Source organism: Canis lupus, chromosome 6 (genome assembly GCF_003254725.2).
Source record: "Canis lupus dingo isolate Sandy chromosome 6, ASM325472v2, whole genome shotgun sequence".
NCBI classification, from domain to species: Eukaryota; Metazoa; Chordata; class Mammalia; order Carnivora; family Canidae; genus Canis; species Canis lupus.
This window is the reverse complement of record NC_064248.1, coordinates 17,110,134-17,133,796: the sequence shown is the minus strand read 5'-3', so window position 1 is coordinate 17,133,796 and position 23,663 is coordinate 17,110,134. Positions and strand designations below refer to the sequence as shown.

The 23,663-nt window shown below is 54.1% G+C and overlaps 1 protein-coding gene across 8 annotated transcripts; it reads left to right on the top strand.

The window, feature by feature from the left end:
• Nucleotides 1-1,581: 1,581 nt before the first annotated feature.
• On the top strand, nucleotides 1,582-22,519 carry FBXL19 (F-box and leucine rich repeat protein 19). Of its 8 annotated transcripts, none has more exons than XM_035718384.2 (11): nucleotides 1,582-1,765; nucleotides 5,435-5,635; nucleotides 6,952-7,095; nucleotides 7,199-7,285; nucleotides 7,379-7,597; nucleotides 8,105-8,266; nucleotides 9,396-9,907; nucleotides 16,372-16,535; nucleotides 16,626-16,787; nucleotides 21,224-21,442; nucleotides 21,545-22,519. In XM_035718384.2, exons 2-11 carry the CDS (start codon nucleotides 5,459-5,461, stop codon nucleotides 21,721-21,723), a joined length of 2,025 nt encoding a protein of 674 aa, XP_035574277.1. In that variant the 5' UTR covers nucleotides 1,582-1,765; nucleotides 5,435-5,458; the 3' UTR covers nucleotides 21,724-22,519. The 8 variants fall into 8 exon arrangements, with proteins under 8 accessions (XP_035574277.1, XP_035574278.1, XP_035574274.1 ...); XM_035718385.2 differs by lacking the exon at nucleotides 1,582-1,765 and adding an exon at nucleotides 1,883-2,874 and having other exon boundaries at nucleotides 8,105-8,137; XM_035718381.2 differs by lacking the exon at nucleotides 1,582-1,765 and adding an exon at nucleotides 1,890-2,874.
• Nucleotides 22,520-23,663: the final 1,144 nt, after the last annotated feature.

Sequence of the window (23,663 nt, the reverse complement as noted above, 5' to 3'; positions counted from 1 at the left end):
GCTGTAGAGTGGGGTACAAAGTGCAAAGTAAAAGTTTGTTTTTGGTTTTAAGATTTTACTTACTTATTATTCATGAGAGACACAGAAAGAGAGAGGGGCAGAGACATAGGCAGAGGAAGAAGCAGGCTCCACTCAGGGAGCCCAATATGGGACTCGATCCCAGGGCAGAGCCAAAGGCAGATGTCTGCTCAACCACTGAGCCGCCCAGGTGCCCCAAGTAAAAGTTTTTCTATATTTTTTATATGCAATTTCATTCTGCCGTCCCCCTAACCCCCCTAACCACCTAGCTGTGGGTATAGAAATGGGGTCTGGCACAGGGGTGCTATATATACAGCATAAGAAATGGCCCTGACCCTCAATAGGCTTATTATGGTTGTCTCAGTTAATGGAGTGGGGCCCATAATGCTTACATTAGAACTAAAGCAAGCTAGTGGGGCTGGGTGGTGGTGGTGGGTGGTGGTGGACCCGACGAACGAACGGTGTTGAACTGGTAAGTACATGTCTTATCCAAAATGGCAGCCGTTTGCTCAGGTCCAGTTGTTTCTTGTCCAAGAAACAGGGGCTCGGTATTGCTAGATTTCAGGATTTCAAGTGAAAGTGGAAATTTCAAGAAATTTGTTGCTGTTGTGTCACATTAAGCACACACATTTGGCTGATCAGTTTGTGGATGTTGCAGTAGTCCTCAGGATGGGTCTGGAGTTCTGGGTTTGAATCCTGGCTCTATCACCCATTTGTTATAGCCCAGTCCATTTATAGCCCTCATCTATAAAATGGGATTTCTACATCATAGGATTCTTCTGAGGATCAGATGAGATATTGAAAACACTGACTTAACATGTGAGGTGGACACCTCATAAAGCTTACAATGTATTGAGTCAGTAAATAAATTTCATCTGGGAATTACAGGAAGACTTCACTGGGACAGTGGCATTTAAACAGAAACCTGAAGGATGAAGAGTAGAGAAGTGGGAAGGAGAAGGGGAAGGACCTAACAGGCAGCGGGAAAAGCCCTCGAGAAAGTCCTGATCACGGGAGCCAATGCTAAAGCAGTGAGGACACGGAGGAGACAATCATCTGGGGGCCAAGGATTTCCAGACAAGTAAGGAACTGGAAGGAGCTTCAGTTCAGCCTCAGGCCAGTCCCTACAAACTTAAGACCACATTAAACTGGCCAGCGTTAACTTCCCAGACAGAAAGACCACACCCACCGAGTCTTCCGCAGGGCCCCCTAACCCTCTTCTATCAAACACAGAAGAGAGAGGGGAGCAGGGGTGCTGCCTTGGGGTCAGAAGTGAGTAGTTTTCCAGGCAGAGGAGGAAGATCAAGAAGGCAGGTAAGAAGGCACAAAGGTGGGAAGCATTCCCATTTGCTTTGGCAGCTGAGATGTCTGGAGGGATGCCTCCAAGCCTGGCTGGGCAGTACGCAGAACCTACAACTTCAGGCTGAGGAATCTGACCGGGCTTCAGGACCTCAGTCAAATGGAGAATGGGCGCCCCCTGGGAGCAGTGCTCGGTAGTGGACGCTGGAGGACCCAGATGCGAGGGGAGGGCGGGGGAGGGGGTGCGGTTCAAGATGGGGGTAGATTGCCTGCCACAGTTTTCTTCTCACAGGAGCTAACCCCTTCCGGCGTGATGGATTCCTGGGATCCCAGAAGAGCTGGGCAGGAAGGGAACTCGAAAAAGGAACTACCAACACGTGCCCTGTGTCAGGCCCTGAACTGGGCACTTTCGTGAACACTGTCCTAACACACCTAAATCTACTTGGAGGTAGGTATCCTTATCCCCATTTTTCAGATGAGAAAATCGAGGTTTGGTGACTTCCCGAGGAGGGTAGGGGATTTTGTGTGACTTCAGAGCCTCTTCCCTGGAGTCCTCACGACCTGGAAGGTACCGATTCCATGAGGTTTGGGGGAACAAGCGTCGGGTGTGAGCGCCCAGGGATAGGAGCGTGATGGTACTTTCGGGGAGAACCACGCCTCCCTTGTCGCGACAATACTGATTACTGTTGCTCTCCTTTAAGAGCCTGGCCCTCAAATATGAAATCCTTGCTACACGCGGGGGCGGGCATTATATATATTCCTTAGATCTCCTGGACGTCTTTCTCCCTCACCCGCATTGAACCCCACTGGTGACATAAATTCTCCCTCTCCACTAGCGAGTGAAGGCGTGGGACTACAATTCCCGGCAGGTCGTTCAGAAAGAGGTGGTGGGGAGAGGAGGAAAGAGACTCTCGCTTCCCGTAGGCTCGCAATTTGCCGTGTCCGCGGTGATGCACATTTCAACAGCCCAACGTCTTTTCTCTGGCGAGCTAATGAAGGGACTACGTCCCCCAGCAGGCACTGCCGCAGAGAGCAAGTGATGGGCCGCCATCATTATTGTAGTCCTTACCCCCCGTTTTCCCAAGGGAGCGGCCCTAGTGCGTGGACTACAAATCCCAGATCGCCGCCTCCCCTTCCCTTCGGCCGCCATTTTTGCTGGTTGTCCCCGCCCCTTTCCCCTTCCATTGTCTCCACCAAAGATAATAGAGCGGAGCTGGGAAGACTGCAACTCCCGTCAGGCTCTGCGCCACCGGGAGGGGGATTTCGATGTTACAGGCGGGCGAGGTGCCCAAGGGAGTAGAATGAGGCGACGGGGAGAGGCCAGGTACCCTGCCATCTTTATGGTAGTCTCCTTATTCTCGTGGTTCCGCCATTCTTAAGGCACACTAGAAGGCTAGAAAACTACTATTCCCATCGCACCTCATAAGACCGACTATTAGGTGTACGCCCCTCTTCCGCCATCTTGCTTGTAGTCCTCGTTCCTTTTCACCTTTCCATTGTTCCCGACCAGTAGAAATGGCAGCGGGAAGGCAGCAGATGGACTGCGACTCCCGTCAGGTACCACACACGCGGAGGGTTGTGGATAGGAGGGCGTGTGAGTGCCTGGGAAGGAGGTCGGGTCCGGGGAGAAGGCCATCTTGTTTGTAGTCATCGTTCCCGCTCCTTCTCTATCGTCTGCAACGGGGAGCCTCGGGGCAACCGGACTATAACTCCCGGCATCCTTGGCTCCAGGCTTGGCACGCCCTCCGCCATCTTGTTTGTAGTCCCCGCTGGCCCCAGCATCCCATTGTTCCCACGGTATCCCCGGCGGCCGCAGGACTACGATTTCCGTCGTGCCCTGCGCGTGTTCGTCCTGGAAAGTGGAGGTGGTGGGGAAAGGAGGGGGCAGGGGGCGGGGTTCCTCTGGGAGAAGGAGGGAGTAAAGAGGAGGAGGAGGAGGGAAGGAGGAGGGAGGGGTGGGGGAAGAGAGGAGGAAGGAGGAAGGAGCTCAGGAGGGATGAGAGAGGCGGCCAGGGCCCCGGGCCGAAGCAGCGCGGGGCCGGGGGACCAGGGGGGCTGAGGCACCCCAATTGCCCCCTCCCCCTTTCCCTGCCCCCTTCCATCCTTTCCTTCCACCCTCCGGCTTGAGGAAGGGGATTTATTCAAATTTTATTTAAATCCCTATCTCTGGAGGGTCGCGCGCTGGGGGGGAGGGGGAAGAGGGCGGGGGCGCGCGCAGGCTGGGGGGGCGGGGCCGGAGCAGCTTCCTTCACCCCCCTCCACTCGCCCCGTAGCCCTAGGGCAGGGGGCCGCAGTCTAGGGGCGGGCCCAGGGGAGGGGGGCAGGTTACAGGGACCCCCCCCTCCCCGGGAACCGGCGGTGGGCGGGGCTTGAACCCCGGAAACTGTGGGGGGCCCAGGCCTGGCCCTGGACCCCTGGGCAGTGGGGGCCGGGAAGGGGCCAGTTAAAGGGCCGGGGGCGCTGGGGAGAGGCGGAGTGGGGGGAGGGGAGCTGTGACTCGGACCCCGGACTGAGTGGGGCCCGGGCAGAAGCTGAGCACCCTGCGCCCGAGGAGCCCCCGTTGGCCTGGGGGGGCTGAGGGACTGAGCCCCCCAGAGCAGGACCTCCCCCTGGAAGGGCCGCGCCGCAGCCCGTGGGAGGGCCTCGCCCCCGGCGCCCCCCATCTCCACTCGCCGCCGTCCCGGCCTCCGCCGGAGGGAGGGGCCGAGCGCCCTCGGGGGGCCGTGGACCCCGGCGTTCTGAGCGTTCCGCGCCCCGCGCCGCCCGGCCCCCCCGCCGCCGATGGCCGCCGACCCGCCGGGAGCTGCCGAGAAGGGAGAGATGGCTCCCGGGACACGTGTGAGGTGGGTTCATGCGGCTCCTCCTCACCCCCAGACCTGGGCAGCTCCCACTCCCATTCATCCTCAGCCCGGCCTCTCTCTACCTTCCCCGCCCCCAGCCTCGCCCTCTCCTTGCTCCAAACTCCTCATCTCCAGCCCTCCTTCCTGTTACCTCTCAACCCTGGGGAACTGGCCTTCCTTCCTAGACCCTGCTTCCCCTTGCAGACCCCCATCCCCGCCTGCAGTCGCCGCCCTCCAGGCCCCTCCCCTGGAGCGCTGGAGGGCCCCTTCCCCCCATGGATGGGGCTGGAAGTCCCTGGAAAGGGGGAAGCTAGGGTAAGACTCTGGCCACGAAGAGACCCCTCCAGGCCTGCTGAGTCTGTATGGGATCTTGGAGGATCTGGTTTCCATGGGAAGGGGAGCCCGAGGGATTCTAGACAATTAGGGATGGAAAGTAGCTTGGGAAGCTTGGGGGTGGGGGGGAAGACATGTAGGACTGAGTTCTGTGGAGATGTCAGGGTGGATTCTAGAATCCCAGGGAATCTGGGAGATTGCCCAGGCTGACCTGAGAGATCCAAGAGGAGGGTGTCTTGGGGCAGAAGGAGCTCTGTGGGGAACAAGCAGTTGAGATCTTGAACTGAGGAGGGGCTCTGAAGCAGCATGGGGGGGGGGTGTTTCAGAGCCCTAGGGATGGGGGAGGGCAAGCATCCCATTGGATCTGTTGACAACGTATGGGTTTTGGGGGAAGAGAGATTGGGTGGTAGTTGTGTGTGAGAGTGAGAAAGGAGGGAGGAAGAAAGGTCTGGAGCTTCTACTCGGGAATTTGGGTATCTTGGAGAGAGGTAAGTCTGGGGAATTTTAGGTTGGGAAATGCATGAGGTGTAGTAGATTTGGGTAACGGGGGAAGAGTGGGGCCTCTCTAAGGTAACTGCACAGACAAGGAGCCCTGGATTTCCAAGGAACTTTGGTGTAGGAATGTCAGTGCAGGGGCCCCATTCCCTTCCTCCTCCCTGGGCTAGGCAAGGGGCTGCTGAGCAAGTGTTAGAGTAAAAAGGGTGAGGTCTGGAAGCCAGTTCTCCTGAGGAGCCAGGTGAGCTGCTTTGGGAGAGAGAGGCTTTGAGTAGAGGGACTGGTGCCCCCCCACCCACCCAACCCTCTCCACCCAGGGATGATCTCCTTGTTCCCTGCCTCCCTCAGGAGAGCAAGCTCCGGCTGCCTAGGAATGGGGGGAGCTGCCAGGAGTTTCCCAGGCTGGGGCCTCAGTGGGCCCACCTGACCCTGCCACCATTCACCCACAGCCCTCGGCGTTGCTGACGCCCCCAATGTCGTCGAGCAGCCGAGGGCCGGGGGCCGGAGCGCGCCGACGCCGAACCCGCTGCCGCCGCTGCCGGGCCTGTGTGCGAACTGAGTGCGGGGACTGCCACTTCTGCCGAGACATGAAGAAGTTCGGGGGGCCCGGGCGCATGAAGCAGTCGTGCCTGCTCCGGCAGTGCACTGCCGTGAGTTCTGCCCCCAGTGCATCGGATACATTGGGGCTTTGGGTGTCCTTCTGGGGTGGCTGCTTCCTAGCACACACTGTAGAGTTGCTGTTTGTTCACGCGTTCATTCAGTGTTTTGTTCAGATGTTCTCCAGACCCATTTTTGCCTCCATTTCCAAGCTGGGGCCAATGTGAAGGCATCCAGAAGTATCTAATGTAGTGCTTGCTTTTGTGTTTTTCCCAGCGTCAGAGGCACAGACTCCTAGAGAGCTTGCCTGTCTCGTACTGTTCCTTAGAGGAATCTGTACACAGGGGCCCACTTCCAGAGCTGGCCCAAGTGAACAGATCTTAGCCTTCTTTGGCCTCATCTTCACCTGCCAGAGTGGTCTTGGATTTGAGGCCAGGCTTACCCTTTGTGTGACCTTGAACAAACATTTTGAACCTTGAGGTACCTTTTCTGTGAAACATTTTCTTTGCTGAGTTGTAAAGATTCAGCAATAGCACGGATGTCAGTGTGCCCAGCACACAGTAGGTATCGGAGAACAGGAGTTTCTTCCATTGAGCTCTGCAGGGCTCCAGAATGTGGCCCCTTTCCCTCTAGCCCCTCTGCTACCTCGGTACCCCACAGCCCCCCTCTTCTCTCCCTTTGTCCCTCAACCCTTGCTTCACTTTCCTGTTCCTCTTTGCCCTACCTCCTTTATCCTTGGGTCTGTCTCCCCACTGTCAGCATCCTTCAGATGATTCTCTATTACCCTGCCCTCCCCCAAATCCAATTGTCTGAGGGCTGCTCTCCCCCCTAGGACCAGCCAGCTGCCTTTAGTGTTCCCAGGAGTCTTGCCAAAACCTGATTCATTGTAGGGTCCGGTGCAACCCTTGGGCTGCCCCCTGTTTAAACTCAGAATCACCCAGAGCTGCGGCCACATGCCCTGCAGTGCTCTCTCTCTCAACAGTATTGTCCTGTTTGCTGTGGTTTTTATCCTTCCCCAAAGCCAGCTACAGTTTCAGGGTCACACACACAGACTCTGATTCCAGCTGCAACATTTTCAACAGTGATAACAACTATGTATCCAGTGTCTCTGGAGCATGATCTCATTCTTCCAAAGGTTTTGCAAAGAAAAATGCCTAGCCCCATTTTACAGATGCACAAACAGACAAGAGAAGGTTAAATCACTTGCTCAAGGTCATACTGCCAAAAAGGAACAAATTCAAGATTTGACCTAGTTTGACCCATGGGTTCTGAACCTCATCCAGTGGCTGGCCAGGCTTCCCAGAAGGAAGGGTCTCCCCACCCCTATTGCTTGCTTTCGGGGTCCCTAATACTCCCTCTTCCCCAACAGCCCGTGCTCCCACACACAGCTGTGTGCCTCTTGTGTGGGGAGGCTGGGAAGGAGGACACAGTGGAGGGAGAGGAAGAGAAATTTGGTTTGAGCCTCATGGAGTGTACAATCTGCAATGAGATCGTCCACCCTGGCTGCCTGAAGGTGATGGGCCTGGGGGCCCTGGAGTCTGAAGGTGATGGCCCTGGGGAGCACTGCCTCTGGGTTTACTGGCGCCCTACATGCACTCCCTGCCCTCTGCCTACAGATGGGGAAGGCTGAGGGTGTCATCAATGCGGAGATCCCTAACTGCTGGGAGTGCCCTCGCTGCACCCAGGAAGGCCGGACCAGCAAGGTAGGGGTAGGGGCTGAGCTGGGTGCTGGGTTCTGGGTAGATAGTGGATTGGGGAGCTGGAGAGAACCTCACCCCCAGCTTCCATCTCCCCAGGATTCAGGTGAGGGACCAGGCCGCCGCAGGGCTGACAACGGCGAGGAGGGCGCCAGCCTGGGGAGTGGATGGAAGCTGACGGAGGAGCCGCCGCTTCCACCACCCCCACCCAGGCGCAAGGGCCCCTTACCTGCTGGGCCCCCCCCAGAGGACGTGCCTGGGCCCCCCAAAAGAAAGGAGAGGGAGGCAGGGAATGAGCCCCCCACCCCAAGGAAAAAGGTGAGCAAGGGAGCATGCTCGTGAGGCCCAGCCCAAGGGATTCTGGGAGCAGTAGTCTAGTTCCTTTTTAGGGAGGGTGGGCCCGGGAGGCTGCGCTCTGTGGGTTCCCCAGGGGGTGTTGGGAGATGTAGTTCAAGAGATAGGAGTGGGGGAGGATGGAGCATGCTCAATGGGGAGGAGAGGTACAGGTGAGGGGCAACTGGCACTGGGCAGGGAAGGTTTGGGAGTCTTGGGTGCTTCAGGTAGGAGGAAAAGAGCATGCTCAAATTAGCTGCTACAGAAGAGGAAGGAGGGGCTGGAAAGGGCCTGAGGGGGAAGAAAGAGAAGAGGAGAGCATGCTCAGTGAGTCAAGACACTGGTTGGAAGGTGAGCATGCTCAGAGTTCTTCCTGAGATGGGGGCTTCTGGGATTTGTAGTCGAAGAAGACAGCATGGATCTTAGTTTTGTGGACAGTAAGGGGCTAATGGGGTCTCTCCCTTTCCCCATATTTCCCTCTTGCTCTGGTAGGTGAAAGGAGGCCGAGAGAGGCACCTGAAGAAGGTGGGTGGAGATGCCTGCCTCCTCCGAGGATCGGACCCAGGCGGCCCTGGCCTTCTGCCCCCCAGGGTTCTGAATCCGAGCCAGGCTTTCTCGTCCTGCCACCCTGGGCTCCCTCCCGAGAACTGGGAGGTGTGCCGGGGACCTCCTCCCTCCCCCTCCCACCTTTCCTTGCCCCACCCTCCACCCTGGAGAAGAGATCTGTCCCTTCCTACTCACCTTGTCCTGCCCCTGCCCCATTTGGCTACACTGGGCATCTGGACCCCTGGGAAGAGTGGAGGGGGAGGGGTGGGTTGGGGCCAGGCCACAGGACTTTCCAAGAACCCTTGGGGTATCATCTGACCCATTTGCGTCATCTTTCCAAACTTAAAGGGAAAAGAACTGAGTTCAAATCCCTGCCCACTGACTCCCTGTGTGGTCTTGGCAACTTGTCAGCTGCTCTGAGCCTCGCTTCCTCATCTGTGAAGGAGATGATACTACCTACTTTATCCACCCATTCCACAGAACTGTTTACATCTAATGAAAGTAAATGAGATTTGTGAACTGTGAAATGTACCTAGATTTGAGGAAGACGAGGCCCAGAGAGGTTAAAAGACTTGCCCAAGGTCACACAGCAAAGTTAGAATTCACTTGTCACTTTGCACTGACACGTAAATGCAAGGGTCTGCCTGATTGTGTTCAAATTCTGTTTCTGGCATTGGTCAGTTTGTAACCTTGGGTAAGTCATTTAGTCTGTCTGAACCTCAGTTTCTTTGAGTGTAAGAGTGGCCCAGGTTGCCACTCCATTGGAGCACTGTGAAGATGTGAGTCCGTGAGTATGAGGTGCTCTGTCACTCTCATGTCGTTGTCACTCTCACGTTGTTGAACAGACATCTAGTGGAATCATCTAGTCCAGTGTTCCGTGTTATAGATGATGAGGCCGGGGCTTCCCAAGGTCCCACAGAGAGTTGATAGCCAAGCTGATACTCAAAACTCTATCTCCAGCTCTTTTCAATATTTGACTGCCTTTGGAGATTCATAAGCTATTGAAACCCGTAAGGCTTCTAATTCTTTGAATCAGTGCCTTCATGTGACAGATAAGGAGACTGAGGTCCAGAGAGGGACATGATGATGTGGCTGAGGCCTCACATTGTTCAGGGGCAGAGCTATGGCTAGAACTCGGGACTCTCTTGGGCTGCTCATCCCCTGCTGACTCCTCAGGGCAGGGAGGTGGGAGAGTGTGTGTCAGGCCCTAGAACAGCCTCCCCTTTTCTCCTTGCAGAAACCAAAGCCGCCTTTGGCCTCTGCTGAGGGCCCGGCAGTACCATCCCCATCACCACAGAGGGAGAAGCTAGAGCGTTTCAAGCGCATGTGCCAGCTGCTGGAGCGGGTGCCTGACACCTCCTCGTCCTCCTCGGACTCGGATTCCGACTCTGACTCTTCAGGCACATCGCTGAGTGAGGATGAGGCCCCTGGCGAGGCCCGGAATGGGCGACGGCCAGCCCGGGGCGGCTCGGGCGAGAAGGAGAACCGCGGGGGGCGGCGGGCTGTGCGCCCTGGCAGTGGGGGGCCCCTCCTCAGCTGGCCCCTGGGCCCCGCCCCACCGCCCCGGCCCCCACAGCTGGAGAGGCACGTGGTACGGCCCCCACCTCGAAGCCCCGAGCCCGACACGCTGCCTTTGGCTGCTGGATCCGACCACCCTCTGCCCCGTGCCGCCTGGCTTCGTGTCTTCCAGCACCTCGGGCCCCGAGAGCTGTGTATTTGCATGCGAGTCTGCCGGACTTGGAGCCGCTGGTGAGTGGCCTAGACAGGCCTGGGTTCTCATTTGCTGAATGCCCTGTAACAGCAGGTTATGACCTCTCTGGGTCTTGGTGTTAGGTTGGTAGTACTATAGTACGTACACGTTAAAGTCTTCCATATTTGTTGTGCACAAACTACATCTTTGAGCTCGTTTGACCCTTGTAACAACTTTGTCAGGGTAGGTTCCCTTTTAAAGATGAAGCTGAGGTCAAAGTTGTGGAGAGGAGATAGTAGAACTAGGAATTTGAATCCAAGCACTGTGGCTCCAGCACCTTTTCTCTTCATAACCATCATTTATAAGTGTGTGTGTGTCAAGCATAGCACTAAATGCTATGTATGTGTCACCTGATTTGCTTTTCACAGTTCTTCTCCTGAAGACAGTCTTATTAGAGGTCCCATTTTCACATAAGAAAGCTCTCTGTGGAGGTGGCCCCTGCCTTCTCAGAGATAGCCATACATGAGGCCCTTGACCTCCCCCCCATCACTTCTCTATGCCCCAGAGCCACTGCAAGCTCCCTCTGCCTCTCTTCCACTCATCTTCCCACTGCTTCCTGAACCCTGTTTGTTCAGAAATGTTGGTCATCCTCCGAAGCCCCTGGTCTTCTCTTCAATCCTGCCCCCGACATAATCCCTCCCCAGTCCCATCAAACTGCCACAGTACCCTGTCCTCCTCACAGAGCACGTAGAGACCTTCCCCAAGTTGATGAACTTTTACTCATTTATTCATCCTCCCGTTCATATCGCTTGTCAGAGTGGGGCAGATACTGTGTCTTTATTATCTGCATGTTCCTCAGTGTGGGATGTGGGATGAGGGCAGTGTACGTTCCCAAGAAGTATTTTATTAAATGAATACATTCAGGGTTTTTCCCAGGCACTTACTGTGGGGCAGGCATCCTGGTGGACACTTTGTAGATTATTGGCCGACTTGTTCCTCATAATAGCAACTCTGTGAGAGAATGAGGGACGCCTGAAGTCACAGCACACGCTGGTGGCTGAACTCAAACTCCACTCTTTTTCCTTGGGACTCTGGGGCACTATTCACCGCTCTGATCTCTGGAGGCTAGTGAGCTAAGAGCATGGGAGTGCAGGCTCTGGAGGCAAATCTTGTTCTTCCCCTGATAAGCTGATGGCTGCTGGGCTAGTTTCTTAACTTCTCTGTGCTTCAGTTTCTTCCTCTGTTAAGCCAGGAGAACTAAAGCATTTACTTCATAGCATCTTTGTGAGCTAACATATATAAAGAACCAAGGACAGTACCCAGGAAATAGAAACTACTCAGTGCTTTAGCCAGTGTTATTCACTCACAGTTGCAAATATTGGCTGGAAGCACAGACTTTACATCCTCAGAACATAGGTCTGGGCCCTTGAGGAGCTCCCAATCAGCCTGCAATATAGAAGCAAAGAGAGCAATTGCCAGAGATTACTGCCTCTGCTCACATAGTGGTTGAGGGCATGTTTGCTGAGACCTCTTTGAGGCCAGCTCTGTGCTTGGCACATGGGATCCAGAACTGAAGAGGACTTGATTTCTACTTCAAGGAGAGACTTGTGACCAAAAGTGGACGAAGCAGAGAGGCTGGCTTGCACAGTGATTTCTAGCTTGGGCCCTGGAGTCTGCCAGCTGTGGGTGTCCTCTGCTGTGACTCCTGTACTGCCTGGATGTATGGCCATGGGTAGATAGCTGTACCTTTCAAGGCCTGTTTTCTCATCTGTGGTCTAGGGTTCATACTAATACCTCGTGAGGCTAAATGAGTGGTTTTTGCAAGGCACTTAGCACAGTACCTGAAAGGGACTAAACACTCCGTAAAATCGTGGTTTTTCCAATAGGGGTGAAGGTAGGGCAGAGCAGAGCTACGGTGGGAACAGGGAGGAGGCTCTGTCAGACATAGGGGCAGGAGGGGTAGAGGAGAGGAGGGACTCAGGCTGAGAACTTTTTTTCTTTTTAAAGATTTTATTTATTTATTCATGAAAGACAGAGAGAAAGAGAGAGGCAGAGACACAGGCAGAGGGAGAAGCAGGCTCCATGCAGGGAGCCCGACATGGGACTCGATCCCGGGTCTCCGGGATCACGTCCTGGGCTGAAGGCGGTGCTAAACCGCTGAGCCACCAGGGCTGCCCAGGCTGAGAACTTTTTAAGAAGCAGAATGGCTTGGCATTTGGTGACTAAATGGCTATGAGAGTTCCGGGTTATCTCTCAGCTGAGTTTCTGGCCCGTAAGCCTGGGTGGGCAGCAGTGCCATTCCCCAAGCTCAGGGACACCAGAGGAGGACCAGGTACCAGGAAAGCGAAGTGCTCAGATTTGACATGTTTGGTCCAAAAGGCCTGTGGGCCAGTCAGAGCTAGCAGGGCAGCAGATGGGTGTATAGGTCTGACACTTAAGAGATCCAGCTTTGGAAGTTCTTGCCATATAGGTAGCAGCTTCCAGAAAGGGAGAAGACAAAATGTCAGTATCTGTGAGTTAGAGAAAGAGCAACCAGAGACAGGGAGATGGTAGAGGTGTCCTGAAGAAGAGAGACGAGGAAGGAGTGAATGATAAAGTTTAGGATGTTGGCAGGAGGTCGTGGGAGACCCAGGACCAGAAATGGCAGTTGGATTTGCTACAAGAGGTCTTGGTATCCTTGGGTGTGCTACGTGGGAGTAGGAGACCAAGCCCAGTCTCATGAAGCTAAGGACATAAGCTCCAAGGCAGGGACTTAATCTGTTTGCTGCTGTGTCCCAGGTTCCTAAGATGGAGCCTGGCATACAATAGATTCTAAGACAATACTTGTTGGAGGGATGGATGGATGGATGGATGGATGGATGAATGGATGGAAGTGAGGAAATCAGGATGGAGTGTGGAAAGAGGTAGTGAGGGTGGAGCCAGAGAAATTTGTAGGTGGGAGAGCAGGAAGTTTCAGGCTTTCCTGTCTGGTGGCTTTTATCTCTCTCGGAACTGGGAGGCAAAGTGAACATACCAAGAGTGAAGGGAGGGGGGTGGGCAGAGGAAGCATGGACAGAGTTGTTAGTTGTAGAAAAAAGGGTTGGAGTTTGGAGGACTGAGCAGAGAGGGTGACAAGAAAGGGACTGGACCACAGGGTGAGGACCAGTGGATCTGGGAATAAAGGCCTGAAGATGGGTGGATAGGAGGACAGTGGGTTCTCAAGGAACCCAGAGAGCTGAAAGTCAAGAACCAGTTTTGGCTGGAGCTCCTTACAGGCACCAGTTGGGCTGCTGCATCTGCATCCCTAAAGGGCCTCTGCAACACAGGTTTAGGCCCAGAATTTCGAATTTGGGAGGTGAGCTTAATAGGCAGCTGAGTCAGCTGGGGTGGCTGGAGTCTAGGAAAAAGTGAATGGGTTAGGGAACTCAGACTCGAGCCCTGGTGCCCCTGGATGAGGGCATGCCGTGCCTCTTAAGAATTCTTCCTGCTTCTCACCGTAGTCATTCCACAGCTTAGAAAGAACCAATCCATGGTTACCTGCTACCTTCACAGTGAACTCCCACAGCCCTCTTGGACATTTGGACACATACAGTACCTTAGTGAGTGCATTAGATGACAGTCTAGCCTGGCATTACAGCCTGCTGTGACTTGGTGTGCCCACCCTGGGCCTCCTCTGCAGTCCTGTCCCTGCCTCTTCCCCAGACATGGTTCAGGCTCTCAATCTAGAGCAGCTTGGGTTAAAGCCTGGCTTTGCTGCTACTTAGTAGCTGTGGGACCTGGGACAAGTTTCTTGACCTCCATGGGCCTTATTTCTCTTAATTTGAAAGAGGAGATTATAGTAACAGTATTTATCTCCTAGGGCTGTTGTGAGGTTAACTGGCTATGCACAGACCAGTACCTGGCACATAGTAAACCCTTGATAAACACTAGGTATTAATGCCATAGTCAGCCCCATCTTCTTCATTATTAAGGCAAGGGAATGAATTACCCTTTGTTCCTGCTGCCTGGATTTCTCAGAGTTTTCTGTCTGTGTCCTAGGCCTGGACGCTGGTTCTTCCCCATCTGGAATGTACTCTCTCTTCCCTCCCCTTACGGTCTCCCTAGGAAGCTCTCTGTCAGTTCCTATCATTGACTGTTTTGTCCCTTGCTGCTTCAGTTACCGTGGACTGCCTACATTTCCCTTGTTTCCTGACAGCCCAGTGGAGGCCCCGAGTGGATTTTTGGCCACAACTGAGGCTTAAACCTAGTGTCCTAATCGTTCAAGGGCAAAGGGACCAATTAGTTCAAGCGAAGAAAAGTCATGGGAGACTTCCTGGAAGAGGAAACACTGGAGCTGAGTGTTGAAAGCTCTGGGTTGGTTGGCATTTGGGGCAGAAGCACAACATGTGCTAATATATGTTGGCACCAGGCAGCAATGTGTGTCTATAGGCAGGCAGGTGGTTTGGTCTGGCTTTTGTGGAATATGATACAGAAACACTTGGTGGGGGGTGCCTGTGTGGGCCCCTAGGGGGAAGAGTTCCTTTCTAGCCATGGAAGATCCAGGTCTTCTTCAAGGTGGGATAGTGGCAATTGAACTGAGACTCAAGACTGGATTGGAATGGGCAATTCCACTGGATGGAAAGTGGAAACGGGCGGGACCTAGGGACAGAAGCTGGGTTGAGGGTAGGTTGAGTTTTTTTCCTTTTCTGTTTTTTTTAGGATTTTGTTTATTTATTCATGAGAGACAGAAATGTAGGCAGAGGGAGAAGCAGGCTCCCCATGGGGAGCCCAATATGCAACTCGATCCCAGGACCTCGGGATTGTGACCTGAGTCAAAGGCAGACCTCAACCACTGAGCCACCCAGGCACCCCTTCCTTTTCTGTTTTATAATGGGAGAGATTTGCAAATGTTAATTGGTTGAGTGGAAGGAACCAGGAGAGGGAGAGGCTAGAATGCCAGAAGAGGCAGGGAAGGGGTAAGAAGCAGCAGGCAGAACAAGAAGTGGATTTGTTGGGATTGAAGCCTTAGTGTTTGTGCCCCCAGTGATTCCCTAAAATGTTGTACAGGGCTCTATGGAGAATGCCTGGCAGTTTCAAGTGGCACAAAACCATGCCTTAATCCTTCTATTAGTTTTGAAAAGGAAGTCTCACCATTGGGTGCTATTGTATCTTTAACACCTCTCTAATACTTATCTCCCTGTTTAACAAAAATAGTCTTCAGGTGGTAGCCTAAAGCCGCACCAACACCTGCCTAGAATTTAATAGCCCCAGTGTGTTTTTATTGTGCATATTTCTAAGGTTAACATTTTTATGCGAAACAATACTGGTTTTAAGTGCAAGGAGGGGATCCATTTAAAGATGAATTCATGTTCTGCAGAGAAGGAGATAGCAACTAACTGGAGTTGGTAAGCACTGCTCCAGCCCAGGGCTTCTCAAAGGGGGAACCCTTCAGGATGAGGGGAGGGGTGGGAGGGAGGTGAGACAGCTTCCTGGGCCTTCCTCACCTCTGCTGCTTCTGAAACAGCCCCTCTAGCCCAGTGGGAATTTCTGGACATGCATTGAGAACTGGAAGAGGCTTTTCAAACTAAGTCTCGAGGAGCTTTAGTGGCCACAGGGTGTTCACAGATGACCTTGGGAGAGGAGGGGAAGGGGTCCTGGTGAAATAATTTTGGGAAGCCCATCTCTGGTTTGCTGTACCGCGGACCAGTCAAAGTTGTCAGGGATCAGGAAACCTGTTTAACTTTGTGTAGGCCTCATGTTTCTTTGAAACTTTGATTCGGCCCTACCAGGCCTTCCATAAACAGTGAGTGAACAAATGAAAAGCTATAGACGAAGCATATTGTGGGGGAGTGCTCAGTGGAAGCTTCAGGGACCTCATATGGGCTTCGCAGCATTCATTCATTCAGAACACGTGCAGTAGATGATCTGCTATGCACCCGGCATGGGCTAGGCACTGGTGCTACCAGAGAGGAAAAGCTATACCTGCCCTTGTTGAGACTGTGCTCTAGTTGGAGGGACATAGCAATCCAAGGGAGGAGATAACAGGGCTGTAAGTCAGGCCTTGGGCAGCTGGCCACCAGAATGGGGCAGATAGGGCTCAGCGGCAGAGATTAATAGGGTAGATGAGAAATTCCCACGAGTCACCATAACTTAGCTAAGGAGAACTCCAGAAGTGCAAGGTGGGGGGTTTGTGGGGGCTGCTGACAGATCCCTTTGATGTTACATCAAATACAATGTGTAGGGTGCTTGTGTCTTTGGCAAAATGCTTTATAAGCTGTAAGGTCTGTGAACTGCAGTGACCTCATTTGATCTGACAGTAGCCCTGTGGGGCAGGCTGAGTCTGGATCATTATCTTCATTTTACAAATAGAGCGTCTGAGGCTCAGGGAGAGGAATGGACCTGCTTGGGGTCTCGCATCCAGTTAGTGATGAAGTTGAGCCCCAAATCCAGTGCTCTTGGCCTGAGGCTCTGTGAGCCAGGGCAGAGCTGTGGGGGACCCTTGAAGTAGGGAGTTTGGCAGGCTCCTGAAGAGCTAAGGGCTCTGTCTCCCTCTTGTGGCTGGCAGGTGCTATGACAAGCGTCTGTGGCCTCGAATGGACCTGAGCCGGCGAAAGTCACTGACCCCACCCATGCTCAGTGGTGTGGTTCGTCGCCAGCCCCGAGCCCTGGACCTCAGCTGGACAGGTGTCTCCAAGAAGCAGCTCATGTGGCTTCTGAACCGTTTGCAAGGTAGGGGGTGATGGCAAGGTAGGAGAGGGTAAAGAGGGAGATGGTCCTGACCTCCCCACCAACTTCCCGACCTCCCCACCCCCTGTCCAGGCCTGCAGGAGCTGGTGCTCTCCGGCTGCTCCTGGCTCTCTGTCTCTGCCCTGGGCTCTGCCCCACTGCCGGCCCTGCGGCTCCTGGACCTCCGCTGGATTGAGGACGTTAAAGACTCACAGCTCCGCGAGCTGCTGCTGCCTCCGCCAGACACCAAACCAGGTGTGGCCTCTGGTGGCTTATTTGTAAACTGGGTTGGGCAAGGGTCAGGGGGAGGTATGAGGCCTCCAAGGTCTCTTCTGACTCATGCTGAATGTTAAGAGATGTCAAGAAAGGGTAGAACACATGAGTTTGGTTAGAAGGCCTTGCTTGGCCACCATTTGTTCATTTACTCACCTGCTGTGCATTGGGCCCTGTGATAGGAACTGTGAGGGAACAGGGATGAAGGGGATGTAGCTTCTGCCCTCTAGAGGGGAGATGATGATGGGAGGAAACATGGTATAAGATAGGAGAATGACAGAAGAATTCTGGGATAAGCCAGGAGCATGGCTGATGGCAGATGAGAGTAAAGTCATAGGGTATGGTGGGCCTTACTTGGGAGCTTCCTCCAAAGGGAGCAGCATCAGTTGACATGGAAGAGCGCAGGCCCAGTATGGGCAGTCCCTTCCATTTGTCAAGGAGAGCCAGACACGTGGATTTTTCTCTGTAATATCCTTTATTTTATTTTATTATTTGTTTATTCTATTTGAGAAGGGGAGAATGAGAGAGTGAGTGAGCATGAGCAAGGGGAAAGGCAGAGGGAGAAACAGACACCCTGCTGAGTGGGGTGCCTGATGTGGGGCTTGATCCCAGGACCTTGAGATCATGACCTGAGCTGATGCTTAACTGACTGAGCCACCCAGGCTCCCTGAAATATCCTTAATTTTAAATGATAGCAGTTAATTTAACATTCTTTTAAAATTCATGTGTGGACCAGTACAAATATGGCTGAGAATAGATTTGGCCCTTCTGCCCCCCTTACCCTACACTGAAAGGTAAGGGTTTTCCTGAGGGAATGGAGCAGAAATGCAGAGCCAGTTGCCTTGGAAAGTTGCATAGGGGTGGTGGTGTCCTCTCCCAAGTGAGGCTAGCTACCTCTCCACCCCTGGGTCAGGCCCAGGTACCCTGCCAGGTAGAGACAGCTTTTACTATTGAACACATACTCCGGCCCTGGCCTGGTGGAAGGCCCTAGAGACTTCAAACAGCCTTATTCCCTACCCTGTAGAACCCCAATAATGCAGAAAAGAGAGGATCAGAAATAGAAGGTTATGGGGTGATATGGTTGAGTCTGTGGTTAGGGGTAGGGGGGACAGTAAGACAATCCCTGCCTGAGGAGATGCTGTTGGAACGGAGTCCTAAAAAGGGCAAGGGTGTCTCAGGGAGTGTGAGGCAGGAGTCAGCACCTCCGTAGGGCATGAGGTCCATACTGACAGAGGGGCATGCTTGGAGCATAGGCTGGTCACAGGAGGTGCAGGTTAAGAAGCGCTGAGGCCTAGGGATTCCTTGTCTAGCCAGGAGATGGGATACTCCCAACAGCTTCTCTGGCCCCCACTAGTCTATTTTCCACACTGATGCCAGGAAAACTTCCAGAAGGGCAAATCTCCATGTCACTCCTAGGCTCTAAACTTTCTCATAGCCCCCCAGTACTCTGGATAAAGACTGATATTTTTTGGGTAAGGCCTGGCATGGTATGGCTCCCACTGATCTATGCCATCCCCACATTTCAGCCTCTTCAGCCTCTTTACCAGGGTCCCTCCAGCCTAGGGCCTTTGCTTAGTTCTCTTTGTCTGAATGTTTTACCCCCCTTTGTGTCCTTTGTCTATTTAACATCTAACCATCCTTCAGGCTTCAGCATAAATGCCACTTCCTCCTAGAAGCCCTCCATGATCCTTCCTCCCACTGAGATCAAGGTTCCTTTAGAGCTTTGAGAGCAGTTTTCTCCCAGCTGTCCCTGCATGGTTGTGAAGTGATTTAATGAAAACCCATTTCTTCTCCCTGAGTTCGTAAGCTTTGGGAGGGCAGGGACTGTGCTTAGCCCAGAGCCTTGTTTTCACAGCTCACTTTTCAGTGCCCTTCTTTCCACTCTAGTCCCCTTCACAGCAGCCTTGGAAGGAGATAGAGCAACATCTAGGATTCTTACTATCTGGACAAGGCACCAGAGGCTCAGAGGGGTTGACAGCTACAAGTCACATGGGCATAGCTAGGCTGGAGAACTCCTCTGTTGCCTGCTCTTAGTGGAATGGGACTGAGCCAGGAAGATATAGGTGGAGGTGAGGGTGGGCATTAGGAACCATGGATTCCATGAGGTGAGCAAGTGCTGGTTGGCTGGCACACTGACACCAATTCCTCCTGCCTGATCTACCTCAGGAGCTTACAGAGATGAGCCTTCCAGGCACTTAAGACCAAGATTGCATTTAGTGTTGGGACTCTACACTCACCATCCTTACTTACCTTGGCTCTTTGGCTCTGTGCAGCATTCCTGGAGCAAAACTTAAAGTTCTTCTATTTCCCTGCTTTTGTCCCCACTGCCCTCTGCCTGGCCTGCTCTTATCTCACTTCTTTGCACATTCAAATCCTTGGAAGGCCACCCTAAATGCTGGCCCCTTGATGAAATCCTTGAGATGCCCACTTCCCCTGCCCAGGCCAGAAGTGACCTGTCTTTCCTCTGCTTCCCTCTAATGGCTTTTAGCTGTGGCCCAAGATTGAGGGTATCTGCAGATGTATCCCCTTCCAAGGCCCTCAGCTCTTTGAAGGAAAAAAACGAGGTGGAATTCAGAGTTTGCCAAGTCAAGTGCCCATGAAGGTGGCCAGGCAGGTGACAGGAGGGGCTTGGTGAATGACTTTAGGGAGTAGCATCTTGCAACCCAGTTTCCATCTAGACATTTTCAGGTGCAAGGGATAGCCCAGTGGTGCCAGATCTTAGAGCTTTTCAGAGAAAAGCTCTATCAAGATTTCTTTATGAAAAAAAAAAAAAAAAAGATTTCTTTATGGAAATTAGTCATTAAGAAAAATTTCAGCACTATAAAAATTTCAGATTCCATAAAATACTTGTATAGGCTAGTTTCATGAGTTTGTGATATCTGATCTAGTTTATCTATGGGCTAAGCTCATGCCTGGGAGGCAGATAGTATTGTGGTATGTTTGGTCTGGTGTCCTACTCTGTTTCTTCGGTCCTGTGACCTTGGATAGCTTGCTTAATGATTGGAGCCTCAGAATTCTCATCTGTAAGCAGGAGTGGTAATCGCACAGCTGTGGTTCTTAAAGCAAGGTCCAGACCAGCAGCATCACCATTACTGGAGAACTTGTTAGAAAAATAAACTCTGAGGTCCTACCTTAGATTCCCTAACCTCTGATGGTGGGACCAGCAACCATCCTAGGCAGCCCTCCAGGGGACATAGAAGAGCTGCTGGCCTAGGAGTAGGTTGCCACTTGGCCCACTTAGCTGGTGCCTGGCCCAAACTGAGTGCTCAATTAATGGTGGCTAGTGGACCAGAGGCACTTAGTTTAAAAACAAAACAAAACAAAACATAGGGGCACCTGGGTGGCTCAGCCAGTTAAGCGTTTGACTCTTGATTTTGGCCTGGGTGGCTCAGGTGATATCAGGGGAACCTACTTAAGATTCTTTTTCTCCCTCTGCCCCTACCCCCTCCTCTCAAAACCCCAAAAATGTAATGCAGGAATGTGGTAGACACAATCAAAGAAAAGCAGGCCACATGCCACATGCTTTGGATGTAGAGACGAGGGACATGAGCTCTTCTACCCTGGAGATGAGGGAAGAAGAGGTCTCTAAGCTCAAATCTAAAAGCCAGGGACACTGTCAAAGCCCAGGACAGAACATTGATTTCCATGGTCAGAGTCTAAGGGCAGTGTCACCTATGGAATCTGGCCCCAGTGTTTGAGAGTGGGAGGGGAGTTAGAAAGAGACAGGGATGAGACCTTATAGGAACTGGAATGTTCTAGCTAAGGAAGTGCCCTTAGAGTTTTTAGTAGAGGAGGGATGGCGTCCTACTTGTTTTTGGGCATGACTCAGGAGAGGCTGGACTGAGTGCGGAGGCTGAGGCTGGAGTTCAGGCAAGAGTGGTGGTTGTCCCAGAGCAGTGACCAGGGAATGGAGAGCAAGTGATCCAGCAGGTGATGTTACAAATGGAAGGAGAGGGAAGTAGGAGGGAGCCTGGGGTGGCAGTTCCATTAGGGACAGCACTTGTTGGATGAGTGAATCTATATGGAGCACCTCTGTCCCGATTGCTAGGGATAGAGCAAGAGCAAGAGAAGAATTCTTGCCTTTTTGGAATTAACATTCTAGTGGGAAGAGAGGAAAAAATAAGTCACATGTTGAGAGAAGGGGAACCATAATGGCAGGGAAGGGGTAGGACTGTGTGGAATGTTACCGTATCAAACAGAGTAATCATGGAGGGTCTCACTGAGGAGGTGATGTGAGCAATGGACAGATTAAAAGAGGTCGGTTATGGGGGTGTTTGGGAGAAGAGCAGGTGGAGGCTCTCTTGTGGGAGCAGGTTTAGGGGGTGGTGAGGACTCAGAGTGTGGAGACAGCTGGTCCGGATGCCTCGGTGCAGGCACAGGAACAGCCAGGAGTGCTAACCTCTTAACTACCTGCCCAGGGCAAACGGAGAGCCGTGGGCGGCTGCAGGGCGTAGCAGAGCTGCGCCTGGCAGGCCTGGAGCTGACAGATGCCTCCCTGCGGCTCCTGCTGCGCCACGCACCCCAGCTGAGTGCCCTGGACCTGAGCCACTGCGCCCACGTCGGGGACCCCAGTGTCCACCTACTCACAGCCCCCACTTCCCCACTCCGCGAGACCTTGGTGCACCTCAATCTTGCTGGTAAGTATTCTGTGTCCATCCCACTAGTGTGTTAAGTCCCCATCGCCAGTGTCCACTTCCTACACACCTTCATGGTCTCAGCTCCCACTGCCTCACCTCCAGGGTGCCACCGCCTCACGGACCACTGCCTCCCGCTGTTCCGCCGCTGCCCGCGCCTCCGCCGCCTAGACCTGCGCTCCTGTCGCCAGCTCTCACCTGAAGCTTGTGCCCGGCTGGCAGCCGCTGGGCCTCCTGGCCCCTTCCGCTGCCCAGAGGAGAAGCTACTTCTCAAGGACAGCTAGTTGGGTGCCCCCCACCCTCCCCCAGGACTCATCAGGAGCCTGGACCTCGGGCCTTCATTTTATCCCTGCCAGGAGGCCAGGTTACCCACCTCATGACTTGGGATTCCTGCCCAGGGACTCGAGCCAGCCTCCCCCTTCTCTACCCCCTGCACTGATATCTCTGGGGGTCTCTCCTTCCCATCCCCTCTCCCTTCCACCTGCTTCATTGTCCATCCCCTGGGGGGAGTGGGTCAGAGGTACTGGGGGGTGCTGAGCCAAAGGGATGGTGGGAGGGGGGTAAGGTGCAAGTTTGAGGGAGGGAAATGGGAAAAGGGTATCTGCACACAGGATACTGGGAGCCAGGGGGCTGGGGGAGGTGGAGGATGGGCTGGGGGAGGGGGGCAGAAAGCAGACCACCAAGGGTTCAGGGAACCAAGACCAGATACTTGGAGTTGGGGGGTGGGGGTGGGGCCAAAAAGGGAAACGAGAGGAGCAATTGGGGATCCAAGTGTCAGAGATGGGGGGGACTTGGGGAACCAGGGGAAAGCTAGGGCTGAGTGAAGGGTGAGGGCAAAGAGCAGGTGTGGGGGCAGTAGCACCCCCTCAGGGGGTCACACCCCTCTCCTTACTCCCTCCCCAGATTTCAGTTCCTTTCCCCCCCCCAACCCTGACTCCTTGAACGTCACTGACAATGGCAGCTATTGCGAGGAGTGGGGGCCGCCGGCCTTCCCGCTGTTCAGCGTGGCCCAGGGGAGTGGTGAGGGGTACCCCAGCCCCCTACCTGCCTCCCCGCACAATACTTGAACATTCATCTGTACTGAAGTGTTACTTGAACCGGGGGAACCTCGGACCTGGGGGAGCCGGAGTGAGGGGACTGATTCGCTTGGACTGAGACTGGACTGGTGGGCACCCAGCTTGGACTGCGCCACCCCCAGGCTCTCTCTTGCTTTACTGTATTGAGCAGCTCCACCCCTCCTGACCTGAGGTGGGGGTGGGGGTGGGGTGCCAGCCCAATGATGGGGAAGATGGGACTCCTCCAGCTTGGCTCTTCCCACTCTTTCATCGTCATGGAAACTTGTATCCCATTTGCCCAGGGAACTGCCACTCCTGGTTGCCATGGAAATAGCAGCCAATGGACACCTCCCGAAGCCAGTGCTAAGGCTGGAAAAGGCCCCTCTTAGTTGCCATGGGAACTTAGTAACAGACTCTTGGCCCGCCCCTCCTCCAGGGCGGGGGCGGGGCTTGGGGAGCCAGGGGGGAGGAGTTGGGACCAGATCCCGCCCCTCAGCCCAGGCCTCCCGGGGGAGCCGGGTTGTACCATGTAGGGGAGGGGGGAATCTATCCACATACCTCAGGTAACAGGGAGGTGCGAGGGTGGGGGGAGGGGCTGGGCGGACCAAAGGCCGGAGGGGAGGGGGTTCTGGGTATTGCGAAAGGCTTGAGGATGGGGCCGCTGGAGGGAGGGGGAGGAGGCAGCCCGGCGGGGTCAAGTGGGGGGTCCCAGCCGGGCTGGGCCCCTGGGCCCCGGGTCTGTACAATACGGTTTGCTATAAAACTCAAAATCTTCCAGCCAGGGCCGCCGCGTTCGTGTGTCTCTCTTCGGCGTTGAGGTGAGGGTAGAACGCCCAGAGGCCCGAGTGCTCGCTCATCTTTTGGGCGTCTGGGAGAAGGGGTCTGTTTGGATGCTTCTGGGGGTCCTTAGAACCTCCTACGGCTTCTCGGGACGGAGAATGCCGGACCCCCTGGTGTCCCTACAGGTGGATGGATTCACCTTCCCCCTGCTCACTACGGGGAGGGGTTTGGAGGTGGGTACCTAGGGGCGTCCGCGTACGCCGAATTGTCCGGGGCCCGGGAACTCCCAGTCACAGGCTGGGGCTGGGCGTTCCCCGGGGCGGGGCTCGGGCGCCGGGTTGGTGAAGTGGCCTGGGGTCGCGATCCCTCGGGATCTCTGCCGACGGCGC

Bases quoted from the DNA above. Each gene is read 5' to 3' on its own strand.
- FBXL19 (XM_035718381.2), top strand. From the start codon at position 2,833: ATGGCAGCGGGAAGGCAGCAGATGGACTGCGACTCCCGTCAG. The intron at 7,096-7,198 runs GTGATGGGCCTG...CTCTGCCTACAG, and splicing joins TCCACCCTGGCTGCCTGAAG to ATGGGGAAGGCTGAGGGTGT. The intron at 7,598-8,104 runs GTGAGCAAGGGA...TTGCTCTGGTAG, and splicing joins CCCCCACCCCAAGGAAAAAG to GTGAAAGGAGGCCGAGAGAG.